This window comes from Protopterus annectens, chromosome 10.part0, assembly GCF_019279795.1.
Source record: "Protopterus annectens isolate FY-2018-M chromosome 10.part0, PAN1.0, whole genome shotgun sequence".
Lineage (NCBI taxonomy): Eukaryota > Metazoa > Chordata > Ceratodontiformes > Protopteridae > Protopterus > Protopterus annectens.
Window position 1 is genome coordinate 1,274,687,775 of NC_056744.1, and position 21,341 is coordinate 1,274,709,115.

The following is a 21,341-nucleotide window of genomic DNA, read 5'->3' on the forward strand; positions in this document are numbered from 1 at the left end:
CAGAGAAGAAGAAGAGTGTTCGGGGCCAGGGTAACCTTCCAGGAGCTACATGAGCTGAAGATTGTAGAGTGATACAGGGTGGACAGAGACATACTACAAGAACTCACTGAGCTCTGCCGCCTTCAACTCAGACCCAGAGCCAACATAGAGGACCCCATCTCAGTGGAAACAAAAGTATGTGTAGCCCTTAGGATAGTAGCTACAGGTACTTTCCAAAGAGAAACTGGGGCATGATGAGGGTCTCTTAGGCATCAGCATCCAGGGTACTCCACTAGTACCTGGATGCCATGCTACCACATACAAGTGAGCATGTTTCTTTTCCCCTCACCTCTAAGGTGAGGGACAGCAATATGCAACACTTCGAGCATGTAGCAGACTACCCTGAAGTACTTGATGCCATAGATTGCACTCATGTAAACATCAAGTCACCACCCGGTGAGGAGGGTCGAATTTATGTCAGCCACAAGGGGTTCCACTCCGTCAACTGCCAGGTCATGTGCAATGCCCAGGGCATTATCACCCACTGAAAAATGCCATAATGAGGCATATGCACAAACCAGGAACATCACAGAGAGTGTGTTTGGGCTTCTGAAGTCATACTTCCAGTGCCTCGATATATCTGGTGGAGCTCTGCAGTACACTCCAGCCACATGTGCACATATGTTCACAGTATGTGCTATGCTGCACAATATGATCCTTTGAAAAGGCCTACATTATTCCCCTTCACAAAGGTGGAAACAATAATAACATCTCCAACTTTAGACCTATCGCTATCTTATCTCCTATCTCTAAACTACTTGAAAAATTTATCCACATACAATTATTACCCTACCCATCGACAGTCACCTACTAACCCCAACACAACACGGATTCAGACCTGCTCACAGCACTACTACCGAACTACTCTCCTTCCTCAATACCATGAATAAAGCCTGAGACTCTAGCTGTATTGTTTCCACCCTCCTCCTAGACCTTTCTAAGGCTTTCGATACCATCTCCCACTCCCTCCTTCTGACCAAACTCTCTAATCTACACCTTTCACCCACTTCTATCAACTGGTTTACCAGTTACCCTTCCAACAGGCAACAATCTGTCAAATGGAAGAAATCCACTTCCTCTTTCCTCAACACTGTCACTGGTGTACTCCAGGGTTCTATATTAGGTCCCTTACTGTTCCACATTTTCATTAATGGCTTCCACCACACTATCCCTAATGCTAAAATCATCCAATATGCAGACGATTCAACAATTATCTGTGCTGCTAACTCCATTCCCTCCCTTATAAAACTAACCCAAGATGCCTTCTCAATCACCGAACAATGGATGCTAGATAACCATCTAGCTCTCAATCCATCAAAAACCAAACTCATGATTTTCACACCATCCAAAAGCATAACTATCGACATAAATTCATTCTCCATAACCAGTCACAACAACACTTCCCTTGAAATTGTTTCCAGTGCTAAACTGTTAGGAGCTCTCATCGATAATCAGCTTAAATTTGGTACCCATATACAAACAAACATTAAAAAAACACACCAGAAACTTGGTATGTTCTATCTCAATATTCGCTTCCTCACCCCATCCACTAGATTCCTCTTCTCTACCACATACCTCATCACTTCTCTCCTTTATGGTGACCCACTCCTAACCAACCTACAATCTTCTATTAAAACAAAACTCTCCTCCTGCTATAACAAAATCACCAAATTCGCGACTGGGCACAGATCCTCCTCCCATCACTGTATTTCCCTCCACAAACTAAATTGGGTAGAGCTTCCCAACTACCTTATCTACACTCAGCTAACTCATGCTCATATGCTCATTTTCAAGCCCTCCCTCTGCCCCTCCCTTGCCTCAACCTTCACTATGCAACTACCTAGCAGACTCCTAAGGACCAGCACTCAGAACCTGATTGAACTCCACAAACCTGCCCATCCAGCAGGCAAACTCTTACTCTCTTTTTCCCCTAGCCCGTCTCTGGAACTCCCTCCCACCTCATATTCGCAGCACCTGCAGCCTCCCCACCTTTAAAACTCTCCTCCACTCACACTTAACATCTCTCTGGGAATGCTCATGTTCCCATCCTGCATAACATCCCCAGCTACTACCTTACCCCCTTAGTCTACAATCACATCCCCCGTATGGGAACATACATATTGTAAATAACTGCTTATGTTTAATTCTTTTGTATATACCTACTCACTATTGTCTTTGATTTAACATCTATTTTAGCAATTATAGAGACTAAAAATTGTAAACTCATATGAATTGTTACATATTGTTCTGCTTTGTCTTCTAATTGTATTAACATTTACTTTGGCTTATATGTATTCTTCTTGTACTTTAACAAACTGTTATTTTTATATATTTTATATATTGTATCTATGGAGCGTTTCTCCCCAGGACTCCATTGAAAATGGGCTCATTCGGCCCAATGGACCATCCTGGCAAACAAACTTAAAATAAATAATAAAATAAATAAATAGCTGCAGCAGGATCAGGAAAGGGAAGGGATACACAGCCCCCCACCAGTGCCTAGGTCACCACAGCCACAGTCACAGGAGGACTCAGAGGACGAACCCCTAACGATGTCCCTGTAGGCAGATGCACCCTGGCTTTGGCTAACAGACAATGCATAGCACAATCACTGACAACCTAGGGCCCTAGGGGCTGACACCTTACTCCTACTCACATACATATAATAAAATTGATGCCAGGCAACCCACACAACCTGTAGCTATCCATGTATTGGCTGCATTCTCTTTGCATCAGACAGAGTCAGCCCTGAACTACAGTTCTGTCAACTGCTGCATTCACAAGGTAAGTCCCTAACCTACACACTACTTGTAAGTATTAGTATAATATGCTATTGTATGTATGGATCTGCTGCATTTATGCAGGGAAATTTGTGGGCTATTTGGACACAAGTAACATCCACAGTGGACTACAGTTACCCAATCCACTAGTATGTGTTCCTTAATATTCACTAGGCCTCATGGCTGGAATATGCACTACATCAGTCAAGGGAGATATTAAACAGTGGGGTCACATGATAGTTGGACTACTGTGTATCCCAGCAGAACATGTGCTGTTGTTCCCCCACACCCAACATAGCAGTTTTCCCATATAACCGTTCTAACAGTAGGTCAGCAAAGGTATATCAGCAGTCCAGGCAAACACAGGGCAGTAACATAGAAATCAATCACACATTGTGTGTCTCACTTAATGCATGAATAACAATGTACATATGTATGCTGTTGATTGTTTGATGAATGACTAATCTCTGGCTTGCATCTTGAGTGTCTTAGTCAACGAGGGAAGTTAGTATGGATGATGCCATTGATGGTTTAAATCTGGAAATATCCACATCTTTTGCATATGAGGTATTATTATGTTGGTGTTTTCACAGACTGTCAGTCTGTGTGTGGTGTAACATTATAAACCTCTGTCACATATTAATTACATCAGACAGCTGGAGAATGTCATGAACATTTTTAGTAAAGTGTAGTACAGCCAAAACAGGGACAGGGTCAGTGTCTGTAACACAAAAAATCCTGGACTGGAATGCAGGCAGGTGTGGCCTGAAGTAACTTTATAAGTACTGACAGTCTGACTGGACATGCACATACACTTAGTTAAACTGAGTGCAGTCCTGTTGCCCTCTGATTAAAATGACCTGTTATGTATACATATGTCTATACATGCATACATGCATATATGTATACATATCCATCTGTCACTGTCTCTGTTTCACATACATAGCATCTCTCTCTCTCTCTCTATATATATATATATATATATATATATATCAATCTCTCCCAATATATCTACATAACACATATACATATCATACATACATACAGCTGCATTTATATATACATCCCTGTTATATACAGGGTCCTACATACCCTACATACCCTAATATTGGTATGTAAAGCTGCTGTATCACACATCTATAATGTTGCTTAGGGGATCCAAAGTAAGGGCTCAACAGTACATAATGCACTTACCTACAGACCCCTGTGCCTGCTGGATGTCACCACATAGACAACGACATCTGAGCAGGTGGTGTAATGTATAATGTTGTCTATGCATGCATGGACAGGGCACATTGTTCCTGCCCACAGACTTGCCTATCCAAATGCAGACAGCCACATATGGCCATACTGGTAACTGTAGACACATAGCTCGGATAATAACAGTTATCTCACTGCTAGGATACTACATGCAGATAACAGTATAAAGCAATATCACTCTGCAGGCCACAGATGCTGTTCAACACAAGCCTAGTTTCTGTAATCCACAAGTACTTTGCCTGCAATCATATATAAAACAGACATCATTCATGGTGGGTGTGATAAGTACTATAATCAATAGTGTGTAAGACTAGATAGATAGGGGTTCTAATCTTACTGCATCCCACTGGGGTGTATGTCCATATGGCATAAATATGATCACCTCAGTAACCGACAAAGTAGGGTTTTGCAGAATTTTAGTTCTAGCATGTTGTATGGCCCTCAAAATGCCTGACCACAACTTGGCCTGCTGAATGTCATCAAGTATATGTCCTACTCTGACAGTACTTTCAGACATGAGGTGTGTGGCGTGCATCACATACTGTGATCTGTATTGTGTACCATTACATGGGTAAGTGTTCTAATCTACATACAGCCATCTTGCACTATGTGTGTGCCACGCTGTGTCCTGTAGCAGTAATTGGAAGTGGTGGTATCCTCAAGTAGCCATGTTTGTGTGTGTGGCTGTTAAAGCAATTTACATCAGCTTATGGAACCATAGGACATTTGAACTTCATTAGAATAATAGCCACACAGCCATCACAATTGTAGGCAACTGTATACCCTTATTTACATGATCAGCACAGATTGCCCCAGTCCAAGAGGGGCATAGCCAGAAGCCCTGTGGTGAAATGATGGCTGCCCAACCAGTCAGACAGATGGCATGTGCTGAGGTGCACTCAGGTGCTCTGCTTGCCATTAGCCAGGGCTCTGTTGCAAAGGTGGGTTAAAGCCTGCTGGACAAATCTCTCCCACCAGCATGTATTATTAACTTCAGATACTAGGTTAATGTCCTTACCGTGATTAATTCATGTACTATGCCACTTACAGATATGCAGTATTTACAATCAAGCACAGTCACACATTGGCCCGTATGATTGCCTCTGAGTAGACTATATGCCACAGGCTAGAATGATACTCAGTTCAGATGATCCCCATTGAACACATGCTGAAGAAGTGAAGTTCCCTTGTGAGGGACCAAACTGCAAGTGCCAGTACTCCTTGGAAAGGCCTGTTACCAAATGGCCATTGCATTCAGATATTAGCATGCTGAGGGAAGAGTACATGGAGGTTATGAGTATGTCAGTTATGGGTGATTGTGTCCTCTGCTTTGAAACAGGATTCCTGTCATACCACTAGGGAGACATGGTGATCTTAGGTACATTAGGTGTAAACCTGTGTGGCTAGATCTGTGTGCCCAGTTCTTTCACCCCTCAGTTTGTACATCACATATTGTGACTGATGTCCTACTTACCAGGTACATAAGTGTCACTGATGGAAATGATACTACATATATATTTGCATGGAGTTTATAGCCATTACTATATCAACAGGCATTTGTTCATCACTACCCTCTTGTAGGATATTGACATAACTCACAGACTCCATGAGTGCTCACAGTTTGCAGGCATCAGCCAACATTGTTAGCCACAGACAGTCAGTATTCACTTGTATCATTGTTAAATGGAGTCCAAGCAGTAGAGGACTCAGGAATGAGCCTGTTGAACACTGCTTCTTACAGATCAGCTATCGGAGGTGGATGTCTATATGTTATGTGTGCCATCAGTGGGCCACTCTGGATGCCTAAGTTAGTGCTTTGTACATGTTTCCTGAGTGGGGGATATAGTCAGATGGCTTGGCTCAGTCCAGGGGGTTGTATGCTCTAATGTACCCTCACCCAGGTCCTTCATGACTGCCTTGCGAATGTCCACCACATTTCACATTCATGATCCCCCTGTCAGACATCCAAACTGTGTACAGTCACCTGTGTGTAGATCACATATATGTTTGCTGATCAGCTCCATGATGATTGCCTCTATGGCCCTACAGATATGGATACTCAGGCAAAGAGGTCTATAGTTCTGGTGGTCAGTGCATGCACCACCTCTGTGCAAGGGTATAACAGTTGCCATTGTCCAGTCAGCTGGTATTCAGCTAGTGGTTTCAGTATGATAGCAAGATGTTCCTAATGGTGTTAGTAATCCATGACACATCCCATGTAGGATGCATTCTAGGATGTTAGCATGTCCAATAAATGCTGTGTATCCTCCATAGAGAGGCCATTTATGACCTGCTCTCTAGATATGGAATTTATGAGACAGGTTGTAGGAATGTCATGTGTCATGTGGTGGGAAACAGGGGAGTAAAGTTGACGCAGAACATGTGGGACTACAGGTTAGCTATGGCTACAGACCCATTCTATGTTTCATCATTACATATGAGTTCACTAACAATCTGGGCCTGTGCTTTTAGATTACACATGTAACTACATTGTGCTTTGTGGTTCTGCTTTAAGTGAGTAGCTAATTTTTTCACTTACTGTGTCTACACAACATCACAACACTATGTGTCTGTTGTAGCTGAAGAGGTTGTGTCACCATTCTGGGGGGACACCCTCACCCCAACTGTCAGACAACAATGTCCACCTCCTATTGTACAGCCTGATAATGGCAGTTGTCCACCAGGCAGGTCTGCTGTACCATGAGTAGCCTGTGTTCCCTCTGTCAGGTACAGTCAAATTCCTGCAGTTGTAATGCTGATGCCATAATGCATGGGTGTCCAGCTCTGCATACATGCCATCCCATCAGAGGGGGAGGTGCAGTCAAGCTATGTAAACCATTCCACACGAAGTAATACATGGCTTTGTTGAAATATATGTCTGTATTGTCTGGAAGGACGGGATTCGTGCAGGTAGTTTTAATGACACTGATCTGTGGTCAGATCCCACTAGGGAGGACCTCACATGGGGGGGGGGCTGCAGTGGTCACCCATATTGGTAAACACATGCTGCAATACATTGAATCTGACACTGCTCCAGGACATTGTAGTTAAGAATGTAGACTAACCTTTGGTCAAGTGAGCTGCAGCACTATTAAGTAACACAGCTGGTGTTCACTTAATGCCACCCCACAACATGGTGTAATGATATATCTTGATAGACATATGTACATACAAATATGCACAATGGCTGTCTGGATACATGGAGCTGCTCCTATAGCTGGCTATTGCTTGATTATGTGCCCTTCCAGTACTGAATGGTACCTGCATTGCCTCCGGGAAATCACAGTGTTCACAAAATCTGGATGTGTATCTGTCCTTAATGAGTATGTATACACCACCTGCATTATCTTGAACACTGTCATTTTGAGGTGTGAAGATGTGGATGGACATTTAGTCTGGTATAGCTGTGGTGCTGTCCACAGCCTTGAACCAGACTGCACACATCTACATAATCCAGGGTGGGGACACATTACACAGAGTGGGGTTCACTGTTGCTATACCCACCGTGTAGCAGCATAACTATGATGTATAAAAATGGTGTTCTCATTGCCAACTTTTCTTTGAACAGTGCATCTACGATGCATTGTGGGGGTGTCAGTAGCCATGGCCATCACGCCACATCTCAGGTGTGAGAAATGAATAGCATCACTGGTGAAGCATTGATGTCTGTTGAGCAAGGCTTCCCAGGCAGACATGACACCACACATTATGGCAATTATTGACTTCCCTCAATGTATGTGTGCATGGAGCCATCCATCATCCCAGGTGAATGTCAACTGTAGCCAAAAGGTATGCATTTACCCCTGACAGACACAGAGTGGCTAAGCACAAGTTATGTGTCTGCATACAGGCCAGTGATGTATGTCTCTAGTCATAGACACCTGCAGTAACTATGATATCAACATTATGTTCAATTTGTAGAAAGGCTTATTGTTTCAACCCACAGACAGCTGTCTGTGACTTTTCCCATATGTAGCCACTTGACACAGACATCAATGTGGCTCACAGTGTAATCACCTCTGACCGACAGGTGTGATTTTGTGTTTTGCCTCGGGTGTTTGACCAGTGAGACAGTGGTGCATACAGTATTATGTGTACTGTGCACTCCAGAGGCAGGATTTTCTGAGGTGTTTCTTGTTTGCCAATGTGTCTGGTAAGGAGCTGCACATATGCAGGTGTGTGTGTTGTGGGTGTAGATGGTGCAGGTTGTGAGCTGTGCATGTTGGCGTAATGATCATTGCCGTATGTAATGACTGCTGTTGGAAACACCATGGCAGCAAGGTTTGAAATGCAGTCACATCTGTCACACCTTGTGTTTGTGGGTTATAGAAGTAGAGGGATGGGGACACTCCCAAACCTCAGCAGCAGGTCCTGCAAAAGTAGGGTCATACTCCCAGACCCTTGAGGTTGACAGCCTGATATACAGTGTTTGCAGGCACACCTTGCAGTGAAGATGTGGATGCCCGTGCATGCATAGCGGACTTGTTCAACTTTGCTGACATTACATTGCCCTGGCAAGCGTATGATGCCTGTCAAACAACTAGATAGCACACTGGTTGTTGTGTGGTATGACATGCCGAGGACATGTGGCAAGTGGACACACATTGGCCAAAGGTGGCCAGTCTGCTGCAGTAGGCCTCACAACCATGGCATGCAGATATGCACCAGTAATCTGTTGAAGGGCAGGCTGCATGAAGTGCTGTGAAAGTGTCACCTACGATGGCTCACCACAAGTGTGCTGATTCTTACAGCAAGACTGGGACATCTATGTCAATGGACATTGTACATTATATTATGATGCTACAGCAGTGCTACTAATCCCCTTCTTGTCAGCTCCCTAGTGACATACCACCAACCTAGGAATAGACGGCATAACACATGCAAAAGCCAGCTGACTGCCCAGGTTGCTAATCAAGGCATTTACTTGGAAAAGGGTATGTGAAACTTAAAGAGCCTTTCGTGATGTGGGACAGCTATGTGGATGCAGAAACATGCTGTGTCATGCTTGTTATCATGGGGTTCATAGTACTGTTTTGCATGTCATGACAGAAAACATATCTCAGCTTGGTATCCTATGTGAGAGTGGTGTCGGTGAGACTAGCATTAGTAGTTGGCAGGTCAAGGCCTTTGACACCATCCCCCACTCTGGAATCATAGATAAACTTACTAAGCTGGGCATTAATCCCTATGTCACCATGGGTTGCCAACTGGTTTACTGACAGAACCCACACTGTAAAAGTAGCTGACTCTAAATTCAGTTCCAGACAAGTGACAAGCGGAGTACCTCAGGGTTTAGTCCTGGGACCTCTCCTGTTTGGCATCTACTTCTCTGAAGTACAGGCCAACATTAAGGGACTCTGGCTAACAAAGTTCACAGATGACTGCAAACTGGGAGCCATTATTGAATCCCCAAATGATGTGGATACCCTACAAAAGGGCCTTACAGAAACAGATGCTTGGTGCCAGAGCCATGGGCTCAAGCTCAATACCAAGAAATGTATAGTTATCCCCTTTGGGAAAAAACATGTACCCATGAATTACCGCATAGGTGGCAGTACACTAAACACCGAGAGTGTGAAAAGAGACTTAAGGACACAGGTGGACAGTGATCTCACCTTCAATAACCACATTGCCACAACAGTCAGGAAATCCTTCTATGAGGCACACCTCATCACTAAGGGCTTTTCATCCAGAAAAAAGGAGGTCATTGTCCCACTGTACTCATCCCTCATTAGACCCATTATAGAATACAATGCCCCATTTGATATGTACCTCACAAGACATCTGCAACAACTGGAAAGGCCACAGAAATACCTCACTAAAATAATCACAGGCCTAAAGCAGATGTCCTATGCTTTCTGCCTTAAAAAACTCCAGCTATACTCTGTCGCATATCGTCTACTCCGAGGCGATCTCTGCTTAACATACAAGGCCATGTCAAACCCAGAGCTGTTGGACATGCTACACTTAAAGAAATCCCAATTCCTCAGAGCCACACCCTCCAGGGATCTAAACCTTGTCATCACAATAAACAAAACATGCTGGAGAGATAGGTTCCTGACCCAGAGACTCCCCAGACGCTGGAATAGACTGCCCATACATGCCAAGCAGAGCACCTCTTTGGCCCTCTTCAAAAGGAACCTTGATGATTGGATAGGAGAAAGGAAATTCACCCCGAGGATCACGTCAGTCGGCCTGTTAGACAGGGGACCAGGGAAGTAAATAGTGTGGGAAGAAATAGCCATGGAATTGTTATGGCTTGGTTTGTATAGGCCCTAGGGCAGATAGCCTAGTACCAACCTATGAACCTGTGTGTGTGTGTGTGTGTGTGTGTGTGTGTGTGTGTGTGTGTGTGTGTGTGTGTGTGTGTGTGTGTGTGTGTGTGTGTGTGCGTGCATATTGATCCCCAATGTGCCCCCCACTTCCCACTTTACTAATACATGATATCCTTATGCCTAACCCTGCCCATAAACCTGTACCTATACCACTACACTACACAAGACATCTTGGACATGCAACTCACAAACACACACACACACACACACACACACACACACATAAACAACACTACATTCAATCCTTAACTATGCACCTAAACCTCAAGCAAACACACACACACACACACACACACACACACACACACACACACACACACACACACACACACACACACACACACACACACACACACACACACACACACACACTCACACACACACACTCTCTGTATCCCACCCCTTAACTCACACTCACCTATACAAATCCATTATCCTACTATGGACACTCACACAACTCAACCAAACATCATTCAAACATTCATACCCACATTCTTTTCCTTCAACAAAATAAACATCCAAAGGATGATACCCCATATGATATCCCTCTCCCCCCTTCTATACATATGTTCGGTAATCTTAAGTAGGCTTTGTGCGCATCATGACCCGTGGAGAGGGATCTATAACTGGCTATGACTTGAAAGGGGCTTTTACCCACCGTAACCTGAACTTGGAGTAGCTCCATGGGGTTGTCCAGTCTAACTAGACGGGAGGTGAATTTCTCTCTAATATAGATAGAAACACCAACTCCTTTGGTTCTCACATGTTCATTTTGTGGTCTGAAGGAAGGCATTGTAGCCTTGCAAGGCTGGAGTACTCTCTGAGGCCTTGAACAAGGTTTCTATGGCTGCACAGACCTCCACATCTTCCAGTGATCAAAAATGTGAAACAAAACACCTCACCTAAGTTCTGCTAGACCCCAAGGAACAAATATGAAGAAAAAACGTTGCAGAACACTGCTGAATGTCCAAAGGTTTTAATAAAATCCAATGTCAAGTAGAAAAAACTGTACAAATCCAACTTCAGTAAGCAGTAAAAACAATTACAGATGAGCGCTTTCGGGTGTAACCCTTCTTCAGATAACCATCAAACAAAGTAGTAACAATTTAAAACAAAGCATGGCCAATCAAATTCAATAAAACACCCGCCTATTTTTCAGGGCGGGTTTCATTGGAATCATCTCATTGAGACCTGGAGGTCTATGGGCCAATAGTTCAACAATCCACTTGGCCTCATTGAGCTCTGTTATATTCTTAATATCACCCCCTCTACTGTTCAACCTGATATTAACAATGGCTTTAAATCTGAAGCTGTGCTGTGCATGTTTCTCTATATGCCTATAGAGGGCATTATGAGTATCAGCATTCCTAATAGCTGATAGATGTTGTAAAATCCTAACCTTAAACATGCAATTCGTTTTTCCAACATAAAAACTTTCACACTGATCACACTCTGCCATATATACTAAATCTGTAGTCCTACATGTAGCCCTGGCTTTAAACTCAAAAACCCTCCCAGTAACTGGATGAACAAAGCTAGTGTTTCTATTAATATAAGCACAAGCTTTACACGAACCACATGGAACAGTACCTGGGTTGGCCTTGAAATGTTTAATATCAGTTAACTTTTCATGAGACAAAATGTCTTTAAGATTTTTATTTCTTCTAAAGCCAAAACAGGGATATTCCCCTACTATGGAATGAATTCTATCATCAGTGGTTAGAATATTCCAATTCTTTCGGACTACATCACAGACCTCTCTTATGTTATTACTGTAAGTGAACATAATTTGAGGTTTCCTTTTATATATGCCCCTATTTGACTTAGATGAACTGTCTTGCATATCAGAGAACAGCCATGGCGTCGACCTATCACTTCTATGTATCTTGCTGTTCTGGATAACTCTTTTGGTCATGGATTTGTTGTAACCTCTTTCATTAAACAAACCAATCAATTTATCAGCCTCAACATTGAACAGTGTTTCATCTGTACAAATTCTAGAAACCCTACTAACCTGTCCTTTTATGATATTAGGAAAGGTATGCCTAGGGTGCATACTATCGAAGCTTAGTAGGGTGTTCCTCCAACAATCCTTCCTAATCAGGTGTGTGGAAAAACCTTCATTCCTTTGAACTAAATGCACATCTACGGCCATTTACATTCCTTTGAACTAAATGGCGATTTACGGCCAATAGTTCATGGACTGACATTGACTTTCTAGATGTGCCTAGTGTGGGGATGTCACATAGTGGTGGCCATCACATGTTGGTAGCAGTGGCAGGCATCACAAAGAGGATGTTTAGCAATTGGCTAAATGAGATGTGGTGTGAACTGAAGCTGTAAAGAAAATGATCCTGATCGGTTTGTTTGGTTATGAGAATGGTTAGCAATTAGTTGAATGAGATATGGTGAGGCTTGAAGCTATAAAGAAAATAATATAGGGGTGGCCAAGAATGGGGGTAGGATAAAAAAATGAAACATGCCAAGAAACTAAGACCACACAGATTTGGGCTATCCCACCCTTCTGCTATAATTACTGCAGTAAACTATCTGTGGTGCTTGAAGGTCAATATAGGAAGAAGACTGGACCCAAAATGTTGTAGTCTATAAAGTAGTTTAGCTAGTAAGCAGGACCACCATCCATTTCAAGTTAAATGTATTTGTGTGTTCTGATGTTTTGCTTTTATCCAAAAGTTAATTTATACCAAATAATTTCTTAGCCAGTATGGTTTTTGCTATACTCCTATAAATTGCCTTTTAATATTTAGAGAGGAGTTGCCTGTTTAGCAGCATGTAGGGGGGTGAGTCAGTAGAAATTTGTAGATGTTTTGAACTTGCTGTTAGGTGAAGTAATGGGGGGAGGGTCTTGACCAGTACTAAACCCAACACTTTACAGTCAGTTAAATACAATAAAATAGACTTCACTTACTCTTAAGCTACTGGCAGAAAAAAATATTTTGACTTTTAATGTCTTTTCTGGTCGGGGGGGGGTGTGATGCCCCTTCTGGGGCAGGTTTCCTGGCTTTTCAGGGATTACAGCTGTTATTCTACCTTTATAACTGCCAATGTAAAATATGGTAGATTAGTAATATTTTAGTATACTATCCTGCAGAAATGGCAAGAAGTACATTTTGTCTGAAAGCTCTTGTATATGCCATCAGTTTTAACAGCAGCCTAAAATAAGAATCTTTACCCAGAAGATGGTAGAAACCAAACCTGCTATCTGTGATAAGCTCAGAATCCCTAGATATGTTACTGCAGTAGGAGATTAGAGTACTATAGAATAAATGGTTCAGCAAAATGTTAGGTTAGTTTTACTGTTGTACCACTACAGACACTAGCCCACCACAATGCCAAAGGTCGAAAGATGAAATTCTGGTAGGAGAAATGCAGCCTACTCTGAATTCACACCACACTAGTGGACCATTGTACAGGCAAAGGGGAGTTTCTCCCCTTATACCAAGTAATAGACTGTCATAATGGCGAGAAATGGTTAAGCTTTTCAAGCACTTACCTTAAATGTCTTCATAGCTAGTCAGAAACTCCCCCATACTTACTCTTATCTAGTAAAATGCTTTATATCCCTCAGTAGTCATGTGAATCAAATGTATCTGGTTGGCTTAATGGTTAATGTGTTTGCCTTACAGGCACAAGGTGCAGGGTTTGAATCTTACATGTGGTAATTGCCTAGGCGTAAAATGGCCCACAAGGACTGTAAGCCTAGTACTGAGCTCTAATGGACAAATCATTGTCCCTCTTCTTTAATGTTGAAGTACAGTGGCATTTGTGTGTCCCTCCAATACAGGAATCCAGCATTCATTTAACCACATTGATACAAGTTCAAGGACTGCTGTGCTGTGATACTGTCATGCTATGTAGAGACAAACTACAAATCAAAAACATACACATCCTGTGTATAGTGCATTGTATACTGTGTGGGTAAATACATAACAGAAATATTGAGGGAACAGAATTTCCCTCATCGTTGTAAGTCTGGACTAGAACCACACAACTAGAAAAAACAAGATTAGGGGATATATATTACCACAGAAACAAGACAAACAAAAACAGACTGGACTTCACTGCTGGTTTGGGACACTAGAGCAGGACAACACAGTACAGGGCTGCAACTCACTCTGTTATGTTTATATTACATTATATTATATTATATTATATTATATTATATTATATTATATGTATATGCCCGGACTTAGTCTCCAGGTTAGCCAAGTACCTCCTTGTCAAGATAAACAATGTTCGCTGCTAGCTTGGGAAGGTATAGACGAACAAGAGAGAAGAGGGATAAAACACCATGTGGGTCAACTAAAGTTACCACAGCTTAACAGAGAACAACATAATCTAGAAGAGCATAGGAGTGACAGAAACAGTGCATGATGGGGGGATTAATGGTTGCCATTTCCTTATATGCTGCTCCTACTCACATAATATCCTACTGACAAAAATTAAAGGCAGGCAATCATCCAACACAGTATTTTAGTTCTAGGGAAAAGCAGCAATGCGTAAGACAAAAGAATTACAGTAACAGTTATAATACAAGTAAGTTGTACTATTTTTGCAATTGAAACACTACTACAGTATACATTAAATCCCAACATAAGGCAGACACCTGAAAAGCAATGACAAATAAGTCCTTTTGCACAGCTCCTGTGCTTCTTGAAGCTTACTTTTGATATAACACTATGATGCTACCAAAATGCAGTACAGTCTTAATATATTAAACACCACAAGTGGTAGTTAAATCACAAGCATTGTGCTCCTACAACTTGTGAATGCATACAAGCACAGCTGATTCATCCCAACTATTTGCATTAATGGACTATAGTCTATGACACACACATAAATGTGCTTCTTATAACTCTGAAATATACAGTTAATGTAGTTAATACCTGTGTGCTACCTGGGCTGTGTGGTGATTGTATGCTAATGGGGGATGATGGACAAAATATTTGATTTTCTTAGTAAAGCATTTAATTCTGGGGCTGTCCACTAGCAATCTTTTGACTGGATTCAGATACCTCACAGGCTATCCAACTGCTGTAACTGCTCCACAGAATCAATATGCTGTGCCCTTAAGTCAGTGCAGGAAGAGTGAACCCTGTTTGATCAGTGTATTAATAGCCCTTCTGAGGTAAGTAGGACCACTATAAAGTTGAAGAAAAACATATTTGTGTGTTATAATATTTTACTTTTACCCAGAAGTTATTTTGCACCAAAGTATTTCTTAGCTTTTACGGCCTTTGCTATATCCCTTTAAAATAACGTTTAATACTTAGAGAGGAATGCCCGAACCACAGCAGCAGTACCCTCGTTAGTTGCTGGTTAGGGGGTAGTTGGGTGTGACTTTGTAGATGACTTGACCTTGTTGTTAGGTGATGTGACTAATGGATAAATGATCATGATCATGAGAAAACTCAGCAATTCAAAGGCAGGTAAACTGCTATAAAATGCCTTTTCCTTGATCTAAGCAGCTGCTGGCAGAAAAAAAAATCTTTCAAGCCTCCTAATGTCCTGTCTGTGTGTTGCCCTTTTTAGGGTAACTTTCCTATCTTTCTACGGACTGGAGTTATTATTTCTACATTAGTGACTGTGTGCTTCCTGTGCCAGGGTTGTGTAGTGGTTGTCTCCCTAAACTTTAAGTTAGTAATGCTAATTATGATCTAGTTCTTTGACCTCTTTTGTGTGACCTTGTCACAGACAAGCCTGATCTTTTGGCATATGCCTCTAGGGATGACACAGAACATTTTTTTACTGATACACTTTTATGTCACAGTATATCATATCATACATTTTTCTTATCTACTGTTTTTTTTATTTTGCAGGTTATTGTCCAGCGGTCTCTTGCAGCCAAGAACCTTTCCCATGCTAAAGGAGGGTCGGTACTTGCAGGATATCTGAAGATCATGCCCATGTTTTTTATTGTAATGCCAGGCATGATTAGTCGAGCACTCTTTCCAGGTATATAACAAACAATGTACTATGTGTCAAATAGAGTGATATTTAATATGCAGTATTATGGCTGGATTGCCAATCATAGCCACTTTATTGTTTTTACTATGGTTCATCTGAAGAGTAAAGAATGATAGATGAATCACTGATAAAGTAGTTCTCAGTTAATGACATACTTTGATTAATAGAGACCTGATCATTATGCTATAGAGCATGTTTGTTTAATTAAAGAATTACTGTTTGTCCTCTATATATTTATGTATTGACATTTGTTTACCAGTAAGTCCAAGTGGGCCCAGATTACCCAGTTTCATCAAAGGCCTGGGGAGAAAAGGTCCAGCTACATCAATTTTAAAGTCAAATATACAGGTATATAATATTTTGCAATGTACATTATAAGGTTTGAATAAGATATTACTGCAAATACAAAGTATGAGTAAAACATTATTACAGATACAAAATTATGGGCAAGCTGGTAAGATAAAGAAAATATATAGACATACGGACAAGTATTTTAATAGACAAGCCAGGAGGATAGTAGTTGAAATATGACTGAGTTATAGAGGGGAAGGTAGTGTGAGAAGAGAAACAAGAAAACATAGTGTGGAAGTAAAGTGAAAGAGAGATGGTTATCTAAATGGGAAGTAGAAATGTAAAGAAGAGAGAGGTATAGCTTAAGTAGATGTAATGAGGTGATACATTACTAAAGAAATTTTAGGGAGGTTACGGTGGTAATGCTTAGAAAGGGGAAGGTGCTGATACATTTAACCAGATTTAAAACAGGAGCAGGTCCATGGTTACTTAGGAACTCTTTTAATGCATGTTTGAAGGCCAGCAAGTTAGGGTTTCATCTGATATTAATAAGGAGGTTGTTGCACACTTTGGCAACAGAATAAAAGATTTTTCCAGCAGACTTATTAGGTTTATTGAATGAGATGAGCTGTTTGTCTCTTGAACTTAAGGATTTTGTGGGGATATAACTATGTAGTACAGAAATAAGGGCAGGGCAGGCCATGTGTGCATATGTTAAGGGCAGTTAAGCATTGTAGATAGGTAAGGTGTTGTGGATGTACAATGATAGGAATGGAATGTGGCACTTCTAGTGACTTTAGCTATTTTCTTTTGAGTGAGATGCAGAGATTGGTGAGAATTGCACCAATTGGAATGTACCTGGCTAGACATCTCCAGCAGCTGGAGAGACCACAGAGGTACCTAACCAAGAGGATTACTGGCCTCAAACAGTTGCCCTATGCAGCACGATTGAAAAAGCTAAGTCTGTTCTCTGTTGCATACCGCTTTCTCAGAGGCGATCTCTGTCTAACGTACAGAGCCATGTCCAACCCAGAATTGTTGAACATGCTCCATCTTAGCAAAACCAAATCTACTCGAGCTACACGCTCTAGGGATATAAACCTCAACACAGCAATGAATAGAACATGCTGGAGGGATAGATTCCCTTCGCAGAGACTTCCCTTACTATGGAACAGGGTCCCGATCTACATAAGACAGAGCCCCTCACTATCACTCTTCAAGAGGAATCTTGATGAGTGGATGGGTAACAGAAAGTTCACTCCGGGGATCACAACAACAGCACTACTAGATAGGGGCCAAGGGTACTAGCTGCTAGTACAAGGGTCTAGGGAACTACTAAAGGGGCGGTGAATACCACATAATGTGGCTGGGCTAATATATGCCTTCGGGCAGATAGCCCAGTACCAACCTATGAACCTATAATAGAAGCTCTATATTGGAGTGAATGTATTGGGTAGGTGTTTGCAAGAGTGACTCTAGGTAGATATGTTTAGATAAAAGTTATGCATACTCTTAGATTTATAAGTACAATAATAACACTTCTGATTCTGGTTTGTGAATTTGACACTCACTCTGTGGTTAGACTCTCTCTCTCTCTTTCTGTCAAAAGAGTCCTCCAAAGAGAATCTCCCAGCCCTTAAAGTAGGGACGGTAGTGCTTTTAATGTGCTACTTTAATATCCATGAGTGAACTATTTCCCCCTTTTTTAGTTTGTGTTATACATTAATTATCAATGTTCATAATTGCATACAACAGTAATGAAGTCTTTATCTAACTTGTAAGGTCGTACCATTTCTGGGTATGTAATACAAAAGTTAGCAATGGGGAGGGTGTAAATTTCTCATCCAACCACATGTATAAGTACCTTTTTTGGGGGGGTTTCAGATAAAGGAAATGGGCACAAGTCAGACAGAGAAATGCTTCTGACAAACATACAAAAAGTGGCTTCTGGTCCTCTAAGCGTATATAAGGCAAAAAGGGCATACTTTCACCTTTTCATTGCATATTAAGTCTCAGACACGTTGTCTTGGGAAAGAAGAACGAGGTGTTCTAAGTGAGGAAGCATTCAAGAACATCTTCTGCAACTGGAAGGCATGGAGTGTATATTTTCTTCTTCAAAAAAGCACACCTAGCATTAAGGGTGGGAAGAAGTGAACAGAAAGGCTGCTGACATTTCTGCTGGGACTTTACAATGCAGTAGACATGAGAAGACCACAGTACATGTTGAAAAGGAATATATTTATTTCTAGATTTAGTATAATTGCAAGACTTGCAATGCGCAAATCAGAGGCATGTGAAAGAAGAAGTCTGCATAGTATTTAACAGTTTTATGCACCAGGCCTGCACAAATCTGAAAGCAGTGAGAGCTATATTCATCTTAGGAAAACAGCTAAGAACTTTGTGGGTACAATTCTGGAGACTGGAAAGTTAATTAATTTTTCATACTAAAGACAGTAACATTTGAAGTTACTTTTTATTTTAAGTCATGCAAGCACTAACATCCCAGTATATTTTTTGTTAGTGAGTACTGAAGTGAATATTTTTACATGATGCTTCAGATCTGTGTCCCTACATACTTAGCAGAATTTTCCTATAAAAACTGAAACAAGAGTATTATCAGTATATTCAGGGGGTGAAAGCAATAGAGCAGAAATGCTTCTTTTACGGTTTACTGTCACATATTCAATTGTCATTTATTCGACTGAATATGTGCGAAGATCATTTTCTCGAACAAGAGTTCGATCACCACAATGTCGAAGCTGACATGAGCGAACAGCCACTATTGTCAGCTTCAACATTGCAGTGCAGATCGCACTATAGTGGGGATTGTGAAATGTACCCTTACTCTCACTGTAGTGCAATCTCGCAGTTTGTATATATAAGTAGGGGGGTATGGGGGTGCAGGGGGGCTTGCCCCCCTGCAAGCGTTATTATTAGTTGTGGGCAGATGTGATAATTTCAGCAAAGTCGATATTTGACATTGCTGAAATGCTCCGTTCGATATTTTCGTTGCTCGTGTTTTGATTTCCGACAATATTTGTCAGTAATCATTGCGTTCGTCTACATGACATTTGCAAATATGATAGTAAACCTTCTTTTACACTATATATTTAGAAAAACTCCTTTATAAAAACTAAAGCAAACAATGGCATAATCTTACTGTAAAAGTCACAGGACAGTGATAGTTTTATTTTACCATTTTACATACTTATCAAAAACCCTTTGTAAAAATGAGGCAAGAAATAAGAACAATATACACTGAAGGTAGAAATAGCAGGAAAATCGTCCTGTTTTGCTATTTTATATACTTGGCAAAACGTCTTTACAAAAACTGATGCAACAGACAATATAGTCTATAGATGAAAATGAAAGTAACTGGTTGAACTGCAGAGACTTGCAATGCAGACTAATATATATTAAGTTTGAGATTACCATTTCTCGGAGCATTCCCTTTTTTTCTGAGGTATGGCAATCTTTGAGTTGAGTAACGTGGGGGACTAGCCCCTGTTCAAAAACAAATCGAAAGGAGGAAAAACATTTTTGACCTTTTCTTCTCTCCTGCACTTTCACTCTTTACTTTTTTGGCATTTTGGGGTTCAGTATAGCAAGTCTCAACATTTTAATATTGAGACAAAAATAACAGCATAGCAATAGTTTTGTTTTACTACTTTGCATACTTAAAAAAGCTAGCTTATAAAAACTGGAGCAACGCACACTAGCATACTCTGATAAAAAAATAAATAAATAAATAATAGCAGAACAGTCATTCTAGCTCACTACTTACCTACCCCCCCCAAAAAATTATAAGGCAAAATATAACAAAGTGGACTTATTTAAGTGAAGAACTTCTTAAAAAAATAGAAAGGAATGAAAATGAATATTTTAAGAAAGAACAAGAGTTATATGCAATGAATTTGTATAAATAAAGATATTTCCTACAATGTAAAAAAGAAGAGCTTAATCCTTATTTAAATAAAACAGTTAAGGAAGATAATATAATGAGAGAATTAATAGACAAAAAAGGGATAGGAAAGACAAAAGAGATATAATGTGTATTGTTGCAGAATATATAAAAGATTTATTTAAAGATATTATTAAAGAACAAGGGATATCGTGGAAAGTAAAAACTTTCTCTGCGCAAGAAAATATGGATGTGTAAAAAGTATAAGATTAAAAGAAGCAGGTATAGCATTAAGGCAAGTAAATATACATACAGCAGTGGGTCTGGATGGCTTAGAATATCAAATGTATAAGAACATGACAGTAAGCCAAAAGATGGATGAATGAAGGATTTAAATATAAATTATTGTGTAGTGGAATTTTTTAATTTGTATGGGGAAAAAGATGAGAGAGAAAAGATATAAGAAATAGGAAGCCTATTGTTTTGAATAATACTGATTATAAAATCTTTATGAAAATACTACAGAAATAATTGAATAAAAACTTAAGATTATTCTATTAGATTCATTATGTAGTGTTAATGGAAAAGAATTATTAATGATTTTTAGAAAAACTGTAGATGAAATAGCAAATAGACAAGAAAATACTTTAATTATGGTAGGAGATCTATGCAAAGCTTTTGACACTATCCTGCGTAATATGCTATGGGCTATATTCAAAGGTCCTAATTTAAGTGCACAAATAAGAA

At 40.6% G+C, this 21,341-nt stretch overlaps 1 protein-coding gene across 1 annotated transcript in view; it reads left to right on the forward strand.

Moving 5' to 3' along the window:
• SLC5A9 (solute carrier family 5 member 9) overlaps positions 1 to 21,341 on the forward strand; it is a 919,403-nt gene that overhangs the window by 693,418 nt on the left and 204,644 nt on the right. The window contains exon 7 of the mRNA XM_044085977.1: positions 16,255 to 16,390. Coding sequence (XP_043941912.1) covers positions 16,255 to 16,390 — 136 coding nt within the window. The remainder of the gene's footprint in view (positions 1 to 16,254; positions 16,391 to 21,341) is intronic.